The sequence below is a fragment of the Echiichthys vipera genome (assembly GCF_963691815.1).
Source record: "Echiichthys vipera genome assembly, chromosome: 15".
Lineage (NCBI taxonomy): Eukaryota > Metazoa > Chordata > Actinopteri > Perciformes > Trachinidae > Echiichthys > Echiichthys vipera.
Window position 1 is genome coordinate 2,719,638 of NC_139840.1, and position 19,471 is coordinate 2,739,108.

The 19,471-nt window shown below is 44.8% G+C and overlaps 1 protein-coding gene and 1 long non-coding RNA gene across 2 annotated transcripts in view; both read right to left on the reverse strand.

Annotated features, from left to right (window-relative positions):
• rab2a (RAB2A, member RAS oncogene family) overlaps positions 1-13,806 on the reverse strand; it is a 33,159-nt gene extending 19,353 nt beyond the window's left edge. Inside the window, exons 1-3 of the mRNA XM_083928093.1 lie at positions 13,605-13,806; positions 3,229-3,300; positions 1,735-1,802 (exon numbers count right to left, since the gene is read on the reverse strand). Coding sequence (XP_083784219.1) covers positions 1,735-1,802; positions 3,229-3,300; positions 13,605-13,650 — 186 coding nt within the window. The 5' untranslated portion in view covers positions 13,651-13,806. The remainder of the gene's footprint in view (positions 1-1,734; positions 1,803-3,228; positions 3,301-13,604) is intronic.
• The window catches only part of LOC310957509, a 98,172-nt gene that overhangs the window by 22,326 nt on the left and 56,375 nt on the right, over positions 1-19,471 (reverse strand). The window lies entirely within an intron of this gene.

The following is a 19,471-nucleotide window of genomic DNA, read 5'->3' on the forward strand; positions in this document are numbered from 1 at the left end:
GATCACGGGTAGAAGAGACAGCAAGTCGTCACCTGGTCATGGACTGGAAAGCCCGCAAAACCTGTGAGACGCTGACCATCACCGGAGGAAAATGGCGTACATTCTCAGATCCCGGTGACTTCTCCTGACGCCGATGCTGTACGTCACATCACGCGTTTACGCTCATATCAGAAAGCCGAGGATTAATACACCTCGGTTTCACACACAGAGGACATGTGACGGCTTTTCTGTATAAAAACTCCTGTTGTCTACGGCCCGATGAGCAACTTGAGACGTGAGAGGAGGAGTTGAGAGATGACGTATCTGCGTATCTGCAGATAAATAACTAAAAGCTAATCTCCACACGGACGGTTTACCTGCGTGCAACCAAAGCACGTCTTGTCCCGTTGCTACAGATTCGTCGTACGTGTTTACATCTGTTTTTCACCTCGTCCGTTCACTCCCTCCTCCATTATCACGCCTCACTCTCTCACCTCCACCGTCTCTTCTCATCTTTTCACTCTCTCCCTATGAAACCTGGGGGCCTCCCCTCCTTCCATCGCTCCTTTCACCATCCAGCGCTCCTCTCCTACCACCGCCCCCTACCTCACCACGTCCCATGTACAGTAACAATGTTGTCTGTGTTTCGCCCGGGCCCAGAGTCCGAACACAAAACGCTGCTCTATCCGCGGCAGCTGCGGCTCTGACCTCATCCGCAAAACCAGACAGTCAAGTCAGTCACAAACACAATCGAGCCGGTGAATCACTGAGCAAGTCAGAGGGGCAGGCTGCAAGTTCGGGTCGGAGGACTAGTCATTCGGTCTCTGAGCTCGTTAGCTGTGACAGCTCGACGCCCGTTCAACCCGTCAGTGAACCGACCGACCAACCGGGTCACCAGAACAGTCAGTCAGGGAGCGGTCAACCAGTCCGTAATGCTGTTAGTGAATAAATGATAAATAAGGGAGAAAGAGAGAGAGAGAATGCTGTGTCTGTCTGCCATCTGGCCTGAACGCCCGTGTGCACACACACACACACATGCACACACACACACACACTTATATGGCATGATGAGCAGCCTGCACAATGATCTGACTGGTTTCTCCAGACATTTGCTGCTGCTGGTGGTGCTGATGGTGGTGAATTGTACAAGGAACTAATGATTATTTCCATTTTTCATGAATTGTTTGGTCTTTAAAATGAAAAGATAGTGAAAAATGTTCATTTGAGTTTTTTCCCCAAGTCCAAAGTGATGTTTTTTATATATTATACTTGTGTTTATTGTTGTGCACTGTTATTGTTGGTTGTTTTTTGTGTATATCTGTTATAAATATTCAAAATAAAGTTTATTCAATTCAATAAATGTCTTGTTTTGAGTCTAAACCACAAAAACATTCAGATAAATATGATTTAAAACAGAAAATCAGGCTAAAAAAATACATTTTCTGCCATTTTTGCATTAAAAATTGACTTGATCATCAAAATAATGAATCTAATCTGAGACTTTATAGATATTTAACAGGTGAAGACACTTAAAGAGCTGCTGGGACAGAAAACCTGCAGCAGTCTGTAGCTGTTTGCTCAGTGCGGTGTTTGTCGGTGGAGGTCTGACGCCACCTGCTGGTCGACTGGTTTACTGCGTGGACAGGAAACCATGGTGACCAACAGCCACAACATCACACCCGTTTTTCAGGGTGTGGTCACAGTGATGACCTTTCAAAACAAAACATACAAGAATACATATAATATATACATTACCGTGTCCCAGATCTGCAGTTTGATCTGTTTGCCATCTATAGTGATCATCCTCGCTCCGAACTCCACACCTGGACACACACACGCACACACACACACACACACACGAACGTGAAATAGGTATAATTAGTACCAGTGCTGCTTATTAACAAACCTTTTAAGTGTATTTATTTAAAAAACACCTGATTTTGAGCTTTATTAGAGACTGGAAGCTCATATATAATAAAAAAAGGTGACAAACAGATGAAAAAGAGGCTTTTTGTAAAGTAAAGATGAAGATAGCGACTGTCTGGTTGCAACATTTCACCTTTTCACTCACTTTTTATTAGAAAATGCAAAAAAACTAAACTAAATTGAGGCAACGGGACAGAAACCGAAGACACCTCTGTTTGAACTACGTGTTTCTATAGTTTACAAATATGAATAAAAGCAAATACGTCACTTTCACTGATCAGGAGATAGTTTTATTTACATGATCATGAATCAGATGTAATCTAAAAACACATCTCTACTCTCGTGGAGTCGGGTTGTTAATCAGCTTTATTCACACTATAACAACTGAACCGCTCAGAAGACGGACTCGTCTCGGTTTTAAGTCAAACTTTATTTATAAAGCAGATTTAAAAACAGCCGTAGTTTACAGCCAGAGTGATTAACGGGCACAAACACACAAAAACAACGCGAACAGAACAAAAAAACACAAAATAACTGAGGTTAAACAGAAGAGAAAGGTGTTCAACGCAATCGAACGCCAACGAGTAGAGTTGTGTCTTCAGTAGTGACTTAAAGGTTTCTACGGTCTGAACCTGAGGACATCCGGGAGCATCTGATTAGTCGACCTGAGAGTGTGAGTCTTTTTCATTGAAACAGACTCTATTAACGGAGAGAGGCTAACAGCCGGGCGTGGCTAACAGTGATTAGCTCGGGGCAGTACGGTGAAGGCATTCAAAGGTCTTTTTTAACCACTAATGCTGCTGAAAATAACAGCAAACCTCTGCAGCAGCATGAGAAGAGTCCCTACACACACAACAAAGCAGCAACAGCGTAGTTAGTGAAGCCAGAGTTTATTAAAGAGTGTTTTAAAGACTTACCTACTGGCCCCTGTACCAGCTCCTCTCATAGTAAAGTCCATTACAGTGGAAGGAGCTCATTGCTGCTTTGTTGTGTGTGTAGGGACTCTTCTCATGCTGCTGCAGAGGTTTGCTGTTATTTTCAGCAGCATTAGTGGTTAAAAAAGACCTTTGAATGCCTTCACCGTGCTTCCCCGAGCTAATCACTGTTAGCCACGTCCGGCTGTTAGCGACTCTCGCTGAAATTATCTTTTACTGCGAAACTTAAATCCTGAACACGAACAACGCACCGCTCTGCACTTCCAGCCTGTTAGCTGTTGCCAGCTGTTCTGATGTTACGCTGCTTTCTAACGTTGTGTGCAGCTAATAAATATAAAATAAAGACATTTAATGAGTGTGTTGTGAACATGTGAACAGGCGCTCTTACCGATAGTGAGGTCGTGAACCGGCTGAAACCTCTTGTCTGTGAACTGTAGTAATAGACATGACTTCCCCACACCTGAAAAACAAACACACACCACATTAAAAGAGTCTAATGAGATTACAGTTACACACACACACACACACAAACAAGCATGTGTGACTCATAATCCAGATTCATTTTCAGAGCGGTCACGTGTGCGGGGATTAAAAAACACCACACATTCACACAAACCCAAGCTCTGAACGCCCACACAACAGTAATTAACGTCTTTAATTTGTTCAAAAGAAAAACACGTTCAGAGTATTGGAGTCATCCGCCGGTTCAAACGACCTCGTCGAGGAGCGTACACTCACCGTTTCTCCCACCAAGCGGCTTCAGACGGTTAGCGAGCTAATCGACCCGCGGGCTGCTTGTTTATGCGTGATGCTGCCGATGCGCTCGTTATTAACACGACTCTTCATATGACTGCTACAGAAACACACTGAGATGGACGACAATTACAGCTCATTTCTTTATTACCAGCGTTTAAAACAACGACAACAACACAGTGGATCATCGGTTTATTGATAAACCACGATAACCCGGAGGTTTTAGTCTGGTTTGGTCGTATTTAGGTATTTTGGTTTATCCGTATATAACACTAAAATGCCCAAACTTAAGATTGAAATGTGAGTAATTGGTTGATAATTATAAATAAGTATTTATCAATGTTTGTTGAGGTGGTGGGGTGTGGTTTGCCGTCAGACTGAGGGATTAGTGGTCTTGTTTTCTGCACTAAATTGAACTATAGTAATTATCAAAAACGTAATGTTACACCAATAATAAATGATGATAGATAGCACGATAACATTCAACCACCGCCTGTTGCATCCCTGTGGCGTCTTATTGGGAAAATGCGTACGTGTGACCTAATGGGACAGGTGCGTTCTGGGTAGTTTGAACAAAAGCGTACTGCGGTAATCAGTCTGAGTCTACGGTGCGAACGTGATTGGTTACGCGGCCCATGTTACAGCCGAGAGCTAGCGAAACAAAGTACCTTTTATGCCCGTGAATGTGTTTCACTGTGAAGTAATAAAGCCGGAGTTCATCGCCGCGAATCACCGCCTCGCTGTTAAGTACTTAACTATGACCACTGTACGCAAGTGACCTGCCACGAGCCGGGGTATTAGGACGAGACCAGCTCGACCCAGGAAGCTGTAAAGGAAACATCACACGATTCGGAGGCATTTATGTTGGAGGCATACTAGATTTTAAAACGTTTTCTTTTAAATGCGTTCTGCAGAGAAGGGAGAACGGCGTCGGTCACGGTTCGGAGTGAAAGGGAGAAAACAGGACAGAGGAACGCGGCGAATATCTATATTTTAGTTGAGATGGCAGACGTGTGTTGCTTAGGCCTTAAGCTGTAAACTGCTGCGGGAAACCCTGACGTTTCAATTTGAGACAAGACATGAAGTGAATCATCTTCATCTCATTGTGATATTAAAGTCAGGGTTCTTTCACCTTCTCCAAAGTCAAATTAAAGCACTTTTCAAGCATTTCAAGGTGCATTTTCATGCTTTTCCAGCACCTCACAGCTGTGATTATTGCACTTGTTCATCACATTAAATTAGATTTTATTGTCCTACAAACAACCAACCTGGTGTTTTGAGACATCTTTCTACAAGACGACGACTAATGAAGGGAAAACAAACTAAGTAGGAGATCCACAGACGTGGGTTTATGGCAGAATGAGCATCCAGAGGTTTGAGGTTAAGGGAGCGCGTGTGTCAACAGGCGAGGGACGCGAGGACGAGGGGGTGGGGGAGAAGAGCGGAGAAGGATGCTAATGAGACGGCCAGAGAGAGACGCTGACATTCAAGGAGGTGACAGAGAGGGATGTGGTCTTCCTCCTTCACGGTTTCCAAGGGTTACCATTGCCTGGCAGCGGCGTTGCTAGGCAGTCATCATTTTGTGATGATGCTGATGATGATGATGATGATAAGAGATGAAGGGATCACCGGGAGGGCAGCTACAGAGAGGTGTTACAATCATGGTCACCACCATCGCTGCACGTGTGTGTGCGTGTGTGTGTGTGTGTGTGTGTGTGTGTGTGTGTGTGTGGTCAACAGACACCTGCCACGCCTGAAAAACACATCACATGACCATTCGTGTTCACAGGGCGTGTGCGGTGTAAACAGGAAGCAGATTGTCTAGTTGAAAATACAGAAAATGATTCAAATATGAAAAAAGTCAGAGCAGATGTTTTTCATCTTGGAGCGAGAACGAGGTGAAACTGTTACTGAAAGAAAGAGTATAAGCTGGCGACGGTGGGGGAAAACACAGATTGGGAGGTGACATATTAGAGGTGTACGACACAGTCAGGTCCGTCAGCCTACCTGACTGGTAAGACTGACTGACGAGGGCGTCTGCGTCTTCACAAACACAGAAAATAAATGAAAACGCAGTTGTTTGGATGGAAACAATCAGCAATTTCGCTTCTCTTTGCTACATTTTTCCTGTCAGCTAAATCGGGGTTCGTCCACACGATCGAAAACGACCTTTTGTCTCTGCCGTTGTTAAAGTTTTCCGTCCACTCGGCCTCGACTCCGAAATCTCTGCGTCCACATGAAATCTTCACACTCTCGGATCTTGGTTGTCAGGTAACACTAAACCAGACTGAAGTTGTGCGGTTACAGGAAAACGCGTCTCCGTGTGGATGGGCCTTTAGTCGCACTACAGTTAACAGACAATTCTAGCAGAGCTTACGGTTTCAACCTAAGTGGTCACATCATGACGTCTGTGCAAACTGTCGTGTCACTATCAAAGCCTGTTAGTCTTTGTGTCTTTCCTCCAGCTTCTCTCATCGTACCTGAAGCTCTTATCAAGCACAGGTGATGAATGAAGTTAGCAGTAATGTTGTGCAGTGCACGTACAGGTTATTTGTCGTTGCAGGAAACTCCTCAAGACCCGAGCCGAGTCTCTGTGTCTTTGGTTGATACCTACTGATTAAAGTGCCGGGCGTTAGCACCGAAGCTAACGACAACTACGTTCCGAGCAGGCAGACTAAAACTCATACGTGTAGTAGCCTGAAACTGGTTCTTTTTTTATTTCCAAGGGGCGTTACTAACGTTGCAGAGCAAGATGCCTCTGGATGCAATAAGACAGACTTAAAGTTGGATTACTTCAGTGCCGATTCACCGATTTAAATCATGTGACACAAACATGCAAGGAGACCACGCTGCCCCTGCAATGTGTTCAAGATACAGTCAGGGCAACGGCGAGCTGCAAGCGTGCTTACACCTTTCAAAACGACTCCTTTATTATTCTTATACATCGTACTTTTATACGCACAAATGCAGAACAAAAGAAGAGAGAGCAGAGATGTATGAGACCGAATGTACGAGCAGTCGATTTAGACGAGCACTGTCAAAAAAAAAGCTTGATTCTCTACAAACTTTCCCCAGCGCAGATACTGGACTTTAGGCTCCTGAGGCGTCTCGCTATGAGTGTTTTCTCTTGCAATAGTTTTAATGTTGGATATTAACTTTAATGAAGTTAATATATTATTGTGTGATCCACATTGCACCTCAAAAAACCTTTAATAAAGCTGCACGTCTGGAAACTTGCAGACGTAGAGGCAGCGTTCCACAGCGCGGAGTCTATTTTTGGAGGTTTACACGTGACCACAGACTATAATTTTATGTCTTTCTGCCAACCAGACGTGAGGACGGACGGGCTGGAGGCCACGGCTCAAAGACAGAACAACCACCCTAAAAAACAAATCCACATCTTTTGTTTCTAGCGACGGGGACCGTTGGATCGATAGCTCCCAGCTGCTGCATCATCGCGTCATCAACGTCACAGCAGAGCGTCACCATGAACGTCTGAACGTCTTCAAGTATTATTTAGGGACGTTTTAGATTTATTTAGAAGAGAGATGACAGGAAAAAAGGGGAGACAGAGAAGGAAATGACAGGCAACAAAGTTCACCAGTCAAACTCAAAATGAGGACGATTACACGGCGAGCGACTTCAACCACTAGACCACCGTGACGGGACGCTACGGTCAGGTCTGCTTTCTCATTCACTGAGTTTGTTCATCTGACTTCATCTACCAGAGAAACGTGCAGAGCGGTTTTCAGGAATTTTGCCTCAATAGCTCTTCCAGATAGTGTTGTCCATGTTTGAATAACAGCTGATCCGTCACGTGAGCTGAATGTTTCCATTTCCTGTTTCGAAAAAAATGTCAAATCTGACACAAACGAGGGTGAAAACGTGCATCTGAGGAAGTTTTATAGAATTTGGCTGTTTCCATAAAGAGTTTCTAATGCAAATCTTCAAAATGTGCATTAAAATTAGAGCTGAAGGGATCCGATTTTCTCGAACCAATAAGGGCGCACTCCCACTGTCCATCCGTACCGTGCCCAAACAGGTTTCACGGCTAAAGTCTGGTTCCTTTGACCAGTGTGAGTGCAACCGTACCACGTCTAGGAGCGACACGCTTGCCGTCCACGGCCCGTTTGGGAGAGGTGGGCTTTAGTAAAGCACGTTTGCACGTGAACGAGCACGAGCGTGTGCACGTGTACGAGCACGAGGCCTACGGCGGTTCTGAGGTCATTTCCTGTGCGCCTGTTGGGACGTAGAAAAAAGAAGGAGGGACCATGCGCGGACATTTCAAACAATGGCGGTGAAAGGTTCACGTTGGTGTGATGCGGAGGTGGAGTGTTTACTGCAGATTTGGTCGATGAAAAGATTCAAAAACAGTCGACAAGACGCACAAAAACTCCGAGGTCTACGGAAAGATCTGGAAACAAAGCCACGCATCGCCATGACGTCATCAATGCGTGTGACGTGTTACGGCGTGATGACGTATAGGCAGCAAGAAGCATTCTCCGAGGCCCAGGTAGTGTGAGTACAAACGGGCCTGGGCCGAGGGGGGGGGCAAGGACCCTAAAGCACGGGGCGCGGGACGGAGGCGCCCTAAGAGAACTAAAACCGATGCGCCGAAAATTTAAAAAGCATAGTATCGATCCCCGTCCCGAACACTAACTAATAAAAGCCACGACAGGTGGTGCAGAGGTTAGACTGTGACCTGCAGTGAAGGGACGCCTTTTAAAAACATGCAAACAATCATTTTCTGCAGTAAAGCTTCTGTTTCCACACAGCCGGACCAGCGTGGACGCCAGATGCTCCTTTAAAATTGTTTTTTTGTGTTTTCGGTGCATCAACGTGACGGTTAGCAGCTCACAAACAGACACGCCCAACTGAAACATGTCAAAGTACTGGAGACCACGTCGTAGACCGTCAATAGTCCGAGATAATGAGCAGAGATAACACCACGTAATAACCACTGGATCTGTGTTTATCTGCAGGGGGACGAGATAAGGACCTGAGCTGCAGAATAAACAGAAACAACACACACAAGGAAACCAGTGGAAATACGAAATGTGGTGACGCAGGTGGAGCCTTATAACGTTCCTGCAGCCGCGCCTCTGAAGGCTGTTTGTTTGGCTTTACCCATGATAAAAAAGGAGCTTTTAATTAAAATAAACGACAAATAACAACATATATGATAAGTCAACGCTTAAACAATTCCCTCAAAATAAATCATGAGTAAACTCTGGGAAACCTTTTTAGTTTTTAGTCGAGTAAGGGCGCACTCACACTGTCCTTCCGCACCGCGCCAAAACAGGTTTTTCAGCTAAAGCCTAGTTCGTTTGACCAGTGTGAGTGCAACCGCTCCGTGCATAACTGCGGCCAGCTGGACGTCGACGGCCCGTCTGAGAGAGGTGGGCTTTAGTAAAGCACGTTTGCACACGTACGAGCACGAGCGTGCGCACGTATACGAGCACGAGGCCTACGGCGGTTCTGAGGTCATTTCCTGTGCGCCTGTTGGGACGTAGAAAAAAGAAGGAGGGACCATGCGCGGACATTTCAAACAATGGCGGTGAAAGGTTCACGTTGGTGTGATGCGGAGGTGGAGTGTTTACTGCAGATTTGGTCGATGAAAAGATTCAAAAACAGTCGACAAGACGCACAAAAACTCCGAGGTCTACGGAAAGATCTGGAAACAAAGCCACGCATCGCCATGACGTCATCAATGCGTGTGACGTGTTACGGCGTGATGACGTATAGGCAGCAAGAAGCATTCTCCGAGGCCCAGGTAGTGTGAGTACAAACGGGCCTGGAGGGGGGGACAAGGACCCTAAAGCACGGGGCACGGGACGGACGCACAGTGGGAGGGCGCCCTTAAATAGAAAACATCACATTATTATGATACCATTTTATAGTATATATATTTAAATAACTTTTACCCCAGCACACATTTCCCCAGAAGCTTTAAATGTGCTTTAACATTTGTAAAAACCACCAAAATGAAGTTTCCTTCTCCATCTTGTTATTTAAAGCGTGCGTCAGGATGAATTCATCAAATTAAAGAGTCAGTTCACTGGTCAACAACCACCAAAGCGCTGCCTTTTCAAACCATTATCCAGATTACGTCCCTGAACATAATTCAACATCAGAACCAGTTTGTGTCCCAGCAGGAGAACATAACGCGCACTAATGTGAGCTAATGTTTGCGCGGGGATTGTCGAGCAGTGTTTCTGTTGATCTCCTTGTTGACGTAACGCTTATGAGCCAGTATTCGCAAACATCCTCCAACAAGATATTTGCCTGCAGCTTTTCACTGTTATCATTTATTTCCAGAGCGAGAGAGTCTGAGAGTCTGAGAGTCTGAGAGTCTGAGAGTCTGCGGCTCTTACGGCTGCATGAGTCCTTAGGTCCACCCTCTTCACAGTAAAGATATATATATAAGTACATCTTGGTTTTCTTGGGTCTATCTCATCTCATCTCATCTCATCTCATCTTCAGCCTCTTATCCGGGGTCGGGTCTCGGGGGCAGCAGCTTTAGCAGGGGACCCCAAACTTCCCTTTCCCGGGCCACATTAACCGCCTCTAACTGGGGGATCCTGAGGCGTTCCCAGGCCAGTGTGGATATCTAATCTCTCCACCTGGTCCTGGGTCTTCCCCGAGGCCTCCTCCCAGCTGGACGTGCCTGGAACACCTCCCTAGGGAGGCGCCCAGGGTTCATCCTTACCAGATGATCCTGAACCACCTAAGTAAGTCATAGAGAGTGGTCTTTACCTACTCTGTAAAGTGTCCTTGGATAACTTTTGTTATGATTTGGCACTTTAAATAAAGTTGAATTAAATTGAATTGAATTTGTTGAGTTGTGGACTGTTCCAGGGACGGGACAATATGGGGAATTATCTGTAAAAATGCGGATTATTGTCACTTGATCTGTGAACCGACCCATGACGTTACAGCTCAAATCAAGTAGAACTTATTTGATTTGACAGAAATTCGTCTTCTCATTTGATAAAAAGTGGAAATGTTCACGTGCAGTAACGTTGCTGCCATCGATCAATTCAATTCAATTCAAAAAACTTTATTTGTCCCCGGGGGGCAATTCAGGGTCGATTTAGGATTCGTCCTTTTCCCAGGAAATATCTAAATAAAGGTCAGCTGGACTTTTCCATAACTATTTTCCCAAGAATGCCGGTGAAAGCAAACTTATTTCTGATTTTCTGGCGGCACGTGACGACATTTAGGAGCGGTTGTAACCGCAGAAAAAGTCCCAGCGTTGAGTTGAAAGGTACACAAAATAACACGAACACCTGCTCAATTAAATGTAACGCAACACATTGACTCTGCAATAAAACCTGTCCACACACACACACACACACACACAACATGGGCTCTGAATTAACAAAACAAGACATTTCATATTATTTTTCCCTATGTGACATAATCAAAAACAATGGCCCTTGTTTACCAAACGAACGTACGGCAGAAAAACGTGTGTACGACCATTTCCTGGCAATTTCCTTCGCTCAGATCTGCGCTCGATTACACGCAAGATTGATAAATGAGGGCCAATGTGTGCGGGATGTTAAGAGCTGTGAGAAGGAAACGCGTCACTGCAGTGAGTATGTGTAACCACTCCAGAGCACACTTGACCAACGTAGAAGAGTAAAAACGGCTTTAGCTGCCCACGGGTCAGTGCAGCAGAGTATTCCTGGTGTAGACACACATGTAATCAAGACGGCACTTTGGCTGCACCTCCCTTCAGCACTGCTGCTAGAGATAAACAACAACAACAACGACAACAACGACAGCAGCAGCAGCAGCAGCAGCAGCAGCAGCAGCAGCAGCAGCCGGTGGAACATGTTTCGCAATAACACTGTAGTAAACTTTCAGACCACAGCACTGAGCATCTTAAATGAATTAACACAGTTGTACATAATGAATCTTTCCCCAAATATGCATCAATAACTTCCACTTTTGGCTGCATTATATAAATAAATATAAATATATCACAATAAAGCAACATTCTGGTGACTTCTTTGTGAAATAACCACATGAAAAAGCCTGTTTTTGTGCCCTCCTTTGTGAAAACTTGAATATGTTTTTATTAAGAACTTTAACGCACAATAAACAAAACAGTTCAAGTGGATAATAGAGGAAGAATATATATTTTTTAGAGCTTTGCACTGTGTTTACATCTTCACATGATATTCCCTCAGAACATTTCACATCAGGAGAAATTTGAGTTAGTATGAGGTTGCTTTTATTTACGTTACGTGTTTGTGTATCACGACATCTCAATTTATGGTTTAATTTCAATACGATTCGATAAAAAGATAAAGAACCGTAACTACAAACTCATTTAAGTCTAAAAAAAATGGCTTTAAAGTTTGTTTACTGTCCGAACAAATGAATATTGGGCACATTGATGATGGATTACTAATCATGTCCCCCCCTCCCCCCTACATGTGCACACGCTCGTGCTCGTACACGTGCAAACGTGCTTTAGTAAAGCCCACCTCTCCCAAACGGGCCGTGGACGGCAAGCGTACCGCTCCTAGACGCGGTACGGTTGCACTCACACTGGTCAAAGGAACCAGACTTTACCCGTGAAACCTGTTTGGGCACGGTACAGATGGACAGTGTGAGTGCGCCCTTAAAGACTTTTAGGTTTAATTTTTGGCTTTCTGTGACAAGAAGCTTATTAATACAAACGTGTGTTATTTGATGACGCATGCGCAACAAAAATAAACTATTACTATGATTATCTGTTCAGCGTGATAAGACCTGATAAAAGGTTTGTGAGCTGCCGTGACAACTGTTTTACATTTATTCTCAGTTTCCACTTGTGCTGAATTAGTTTAAATGGGTATTTATTGTTTGTGTTTGAGGATTTTAGCGGTTTTAACATTTAATTGAATCTGTAATTACATTTGAGATATCCATAAAAGCATTTCTCTGAGTCAAAACTGTATTATGTATTATTATGGATATCCACAGTAACACTGTATTTCTATACATCTAAAACTTTATTTCTCTTAGTCAGAATTCAATTTAGGATAATTTTAAATCCTTAAAAAGTCTAAACGGCAGATTTAACATTAAATAACCAGACTGTAAATGCATTGCAGATATTTGTAATTATATTATTTTGGGTAAGAAAGAACATTTCAGGTAACTACACTGTCATTTTCTATAGTATATCTATAGTTTCCTGTGTATCGCACATATTGTACAGTCTGTGCTTTACATTGCACGTTTTCATCTCCTCTATCTATGTCTTTACTCTATTTACAATTCATTTATTTATTGTACGTATCTATTTTCTATTTTTGCACTGTGAGTGGGAGGGAAATGTATTTTTGAATCCTCTGTATGTTTGCAACATATTGCAGAAATTGCAGAAATACAATTCTTAATATTCACAAATACAATTTAGATATTTACATTGAACATTCTAGAAATCTGTCGTGTAATTATTACCTGTCAAAAAAAGTGCTGTACGCCATTTTAGGGGAATATTAGAGGCTTTTAGCCTGACGTTTCTGGCCTTCTGTGACAACACGCTCATTAATACAGACGTGTGTCATTAAACGGCGCATGCGCAACAATATATTATTATTATATTATTATTATAATTCTCTGTTGAACGTGACAGGATGTGATAAACACGTCTATGTGACAGCTGTTTGCTTAATATTAAGTGGAGAGCAGCTAATGCTAAGCTAGGCAGTTAGCCTAGCGTTAGCAGCGGCTAAGCTAACACCTCCACCCTTAAAGGCCCGACTGTGTCAACAACCACATAAAGGAAGATGTTGTGTTAAATGTTAAACGGTCTAATGTTCAGACGGTGTCGGGGTGTTTTTATAAATATGTTAAAAGTGTTAAAGAGGGTAAATACAGGGAGCTGTCATCACACCCCTGGCGCGGCTGCTTTCACCACGTCATTGGACAACACTGCGGAAATACACCGCTGCTGCGTTAGCTCCGGAGCTAGCGCGATGCTAACCGGGCAGTAACGGCCAGTCTTACCCGTGTCTCCGATGATGATGTATTTGAAGAGGTACGCGTACGCCATGGCCCCGGTGGTGGTGCGTCTGGACCGTGAAACCTTCGGTAAAGCAGCCCCGGACCGTGTTAACGTGAATAAAAGCGCGGCTGACAGCGGTTAGCTTGTTTTGTGTTTTTCGCTTCTGTCGCTGCTCAACGAACAATAAACAGCCAGAGCCTCGGCCCTACGTCACACGGCGCTACGTCACACGGCCCCGCCCCTCGCCACGCTACAGTATGGTGCGTTCAGGGTCCACTCGGAAACTGCGCGGTGCGTTCAAGGCGAGCTTCCGTTTACATTTAATTAAATTCAAATCAATTACATTTTATTTACACACTATGACTTATGTATGATAAACATAGACCCAACAATTCCCCCGTAGAGTACATTTACATCTACTATCCAATTGTTATTAATCATAATTTCAATTTCATTCATTCATTCATTCATCTTTAACCGCTTATCCCGGGGTCGGGGTCGCGGGGAGTCCCGATCCCAGCTGACATCGGGCGTGAGGCGGGGTCCACCCTGGGCAGGACGCCAGTCTATCACAGGACACATAGAGACGAACAGAGACAGACAACCATTCACACCTACGGGTGATTTAGAGTCATCAATGAACCGAACACCTGCACGTCTTTGGACTGTGGGAGGAAACCGGAGAACCCGGAGAAAACCCACGCAGACACGGGGACAACATGCAAACTCCACACAGAAGGGCCCCAGCCGGGATTCAAACCAGGAACCATCTCAATGTGAGGCGACAGTGCTAACCACTACAGTCCAAAGCAACTGGACTTGGTTATTTGTCCAGGAAGACGTTTCACCTCTCATCCAAGAGGCTTCATCAGTTCATGTACGCATCTGACCAGGACCAGGACCAGGACCAGGACCAGGCTGGGACTGGTCCAACTAGCTGGTGTGAGATCCAGGTATACTCTCACAATGCCGATGATGTCACTGCAACCTTAATGGCCTCCTGTGACCCCAATAGAGCACTAACCAAGTCCAGACCAACCTCCCACCAACGACTGCCACTCTAACGACGGTCTAACAAACAAATAAACAACAACAACAAAAAACATAACTCTGATTTTGTTTTTATTCCTGTTTTGTTTCTTTACATTGTTTCTTTTTATGTTGTTTTTCTTTGTTCACATGTTCAAAAAATAAACTAAATTATGAAAAGTAAGTGTTTATCTTGGATCAAAGGTTTTAAATACAGACTTGGAGATCTAATATTTTTACAAAACAATAATAAAATACAGGACTTTGCGTAGTTTTCCTGCAGTTGTGCTCGTGTTTGATCCGTGTCACTGTAACGTGACAGGGAACAGCACTAAAACCTTTCAAAAGCGTGCAAACCAGTTGCCTTAAAGGTAAGTAAATATAACTATTCGTCCTTAGTTATGTCAGTAGACTTAAAGCAGACATCATTTAGGATTATTAGTTATATTTACCGACCTTTGCATGTTTTTTTTAAGTGATAAAAACTTGCTCAGAGTCTAAAAACCAGCCGAGCTGCAGCGGCTCCTTGTTTCCTGCAGGGAGAAGCAAAGTGTCGTTGTTTAGAGGGGATTTATTTCCCTCCGTGTGTGTTTGTTCTTTTTATTCTGTGGTTTATCCAACAGATACTGTCCATTTCCTACAGTCCACCGGCAGCCTGAACACTGCAAAACCATCTGAAACTCATCAAATGGACAATTTAAATCCATAAATGCATCTTATTTTACTCCCAACTGCTCCTGTTTTTAAGTTTAGTATACTCTTTCTATATATATATATAGAGAGAGAGAGAGGGAGAGAGATATATATATGCCGAAAAACACAAAACGTTTGAAAAATTCTTAAGCATATCTGAAATACCAAGAAGTAAAAGTGACACAAAGACACAGCAAATTTGAAATAGTAAATTTAACACTTTCAGAGTTGACACTGTAAGAGTGTAAATTTAACACTTTCAGGGTTGAATTTAACACTGAACCACTGTAAGAGTGTAAAATGAACACTTTCGGTGAAGTTCCTCGTCCGGACGCTCTCGATGATGCAACAAGTTCCCACTCCAAGATTTCAAGGTGTTCGGTTTTCTAATGTTTAAACACAATAGGAGACTTATTTACAGTGCCAAATCATAACAGAAGTTATCTCAGGACACTTTACAGAGTAGGTAAAGACCACACTCTATGACTTATTTATGATTTACAGAGACCCAACAATTCCCCCGTAGAGTACTGTGGCAACGAAAACCTTCACTATAACAGACAGGAACGTCTGACAGACCCAGCTCTGTGGAGGACGCACATCTGTCTGCACCGGAGAGAGGAAGAGAAGGAGAGAGAGAGAGAGACAAGGACAGACACAAAGACAGAGACAGAGAGACAGTCCCAGAGATGCAAGCAACCACAAAAGTAACAGTAACTATAATAATATCTATAGTAATGTGAATATGACTCACATGTTATGGCAGTTAATAAAGTAGAATAGTAGAAACAAGCACAGCTAAGGTGACAGAATATGACAATGATAATAATTATGTTGGTAAATAGGATCAATGATGAGCAGTGGTAAAAACAGCTGTGATACAGTGAGATATATTATTGATGATGTTTTTATGGCTACAAATGTTATTATTTATAAGACTAAAGATAGTTAATATGAGTAACAGTGATAATAGCAGCAGGAAGCGTCATGCAGGACCACGGCAGCAGGCACCACCACCATCAGCAGAGACCTACACACAGGACCACAGCAGCAGGCACCACCACCACCATCAGCAGAGACCTACACACAGGACCACAGCAGCAGGCACCACCACGATCAGCAGAGACCTACACACAGGACCACCGCAGCAGGCACCACCACCACCATCAGCAGAGACCTACACACAGGACCACAGCAGCAGGCACCACCACCATCAGCAGAGACCTACACACAGGACCACGGCAGCAGGCACCACCACCACCATCAGCAGAGACCTACACACAGGACCACAGCAGCAGGCACCACCACGATCAGCAGAGACCTACACACAGGACCACAGCAGCAGGCACCACCACCATCAGCAGAGACCTGCGAGACGACAAAACACAAACTTTAATGCCAGTTTGAAACTGACATTAAAGGGCGCCTTGTGCGTCGAGAGCCTCTACTCTGGGACTTTTGTCGGGGAAAAGCTGTCGTCGATGATGGTTTTGGAGTCGAAAGTGGCTCCACTGTAAACACGGGCAGTATAATCAGTTTACATGTAATTGTTTCCCCTGATGAGACCTGTAATTGTTCGCCGGCGCCCTCTGAGCTCTTACATTACTTCATTCATACGTTCATCTTTCAAACGAGCGGCACAAGTGAAGCAGCACGGGCCGAGCCGTCGTTCTGCTTTCAGTCTCCGAGGACAAATTTCCCGATAAGGAATGTAGGGCAATTAACACCGGCAGCCTGGAGGGTATGGACTAAGAACGACAGAGATGAACATGAACTGCTCATCCCTGCTGACTGTCACCAGTGGTCCTGCAGACACCTGCTGCAGCGGGAACTACCACAGGGATAGTTTGGACCATTTCCATGTGGTCAGATTTTGTCACCAGGGTCGCACGGCAATCGTACAAGACACAGTCAGGAAACGTTAACAGGCGTGTAGTTGAGATCAAAATGAAGGACGAGTTTGAAAATGGGTGTGATCCGAGCGAGGGTGCTGTAAGTAGAGGGGTAGACAAGATGGTCTTATGATGCTTCTGGACGAAGAACCCAAGTAAAGAAATTCATTTTGTCCAGCCATCTTTTTTTAATCCAACTTGGTGGAAGTTCAAGAACCCTAATGTATGAAGTGAAGTGTCCACAGGTGTCGTCATTTCCCCGCGTCCCATTCATTGGGAAAGTTTTCTTTGACACCGTACTCGATTGATCTGGTCCTGGTCCTGGTCCAGTCCCAGCCTGGTCCTGGTCCAGTCCCAGCCTGGTCCTGGTCCTGGTCCTGGTCCTGGTCAGATGCGTACATGAACTGATGAAGCCTCTTGGATGAGAGGTGAAACGTCTTCCTGACAAAGAACCAAGTCCAGTTGCTTTGGACTGAAATTGCTTTGAGGGTAAGTAAGTAAGTACCGGCGACCCCGATGACGTGCTCCGCCCGTTTGTCCACCAGCGGGGCTCACTGGTAGATTAAACTTTTAGCAAAACCAGTCTGCAGTAAAACAAATACATCCTTTCTTTGGAGGAAATGCTCCAGGGCAAGTTTCTGCTCAGTTTTCCAACAAAACTTGCCACTGAAATCATTTACAACTACAACTGGATGTAGGAATGTTCGCGTACCCAAGTCCACGCCCGAGCGCCAAGCACAAACCAACAGACCAACATGAAAAACAATAGAAAAACATCAGATATCATGAACTAAAAGTGTGAGCAGATGAGTCGTGTCTCTGCCGGAGCCTTGCACCTTCACAGAGACGGGACCTAAGCTGCTGAATGTGTTTCACCACGGCTCTTTTTAGCCACGCACCCCCCTTCTCCTGCCCAGAACTCCAATTTGGTCCGGTCTCAAATGATAAATACCTACATTTTTCTAGTACAGGGCTGGGAAATCCCGGTCCTGGAGGGCCTCTGTCCTGCATGTTTTAGTTTCTCTCTGCTCCAACACACCTGAGTCTAACACACCTGAGTCTGATGCTCTGCTCGTTATCAAGCAGCTGAAGCTCGTCACAGTGTGGTTAGGGTTAGACTCAGGTGTGTTAGGGTAGGGAGGAACCTAAAACATGCAGGACAGTGGCTCTCCAGGACCTGAACTGCCCAGCCCTGCTCTAGTAGAAGGTCTCAAGATAATTATGAGCCTTTCGATTTGTATCCAAATCTTTTTTTCGGAGGTGGTCTTCAGTGAATGGGCAAATTTGCTTCCAGGCACAAGGACAGGTGACACAATGAGGCAAGTGCTGCAGTACCACGCTTGGACGCTAAGCCTATTGGAGCGCTCGACGAGAGCACCTGTCCTGGGGACCTGCACGTCAGCCGCCTTGCGATGCATTGGGGTCGTGTTGCACGCTCTTAATCAGCACAAAATTGAGATCGAGACTGTTTTATGGAAATAACAAGTGCCAGCACGACTCCCGAAAATGTTGCAGATACAAAAAGACAGATTCAGCAACGTTTTTCTCGCCTCAGATGTTTTCAGAAACACATTTCGGTGAAATATTTTCATCGCACCGGGGAAAGATCCAAACCACAGCCTGCTCGGAAATATGGGAGCCCTGACTGATGACTCTAAATCACCCGTAGGTGTGAATGGTTGTCTGTCTCTGTTCGTCTCTATGTGTCCTGTGATAGACTGGCGTCCTGTCCAGGGTGGACCCCGCCTCACGCCCCATGTCAGCTGGGATCGGCTCCAGCCCCCGAGACCCCGACAGGGACAAGTGGTTGAAGATGGATGATGAATGATGATGAAGAGGGAAGCGTTCGTCGTGGATGTAGGAGGGTGTTTTCAGCGCCACAGTGGACGCGTACAGTCCCCTTTAAAAAAGCATGCTGTCATCTAGAACCTGTGCCAGAAGTGAATGTGTGTGTGTGTGTGTGTGTGTGTGTGTGTGTGTGTGTGTGTGTGTGTGTGTCAGAGTTTCTCCGTCCATCTTGAAGTCATCAAGGTCTGGGGAACAGCTCGGCCTTTCACTCTCTCCGACTCACTTTTGTGTGTTTTTTTTCGGGCTGTTTTCTCAACCACTGCTGTTTCCTTCACCCAAGGGTGGGACTGTGGCCTCCAACAGAAACACCAGCCAGCATGACCTTCCTGCCAGCATTCCTGCTCACACACACACACACACACACACACACACACACACGGTACCCATAACAACAGAAAGGTTAACAG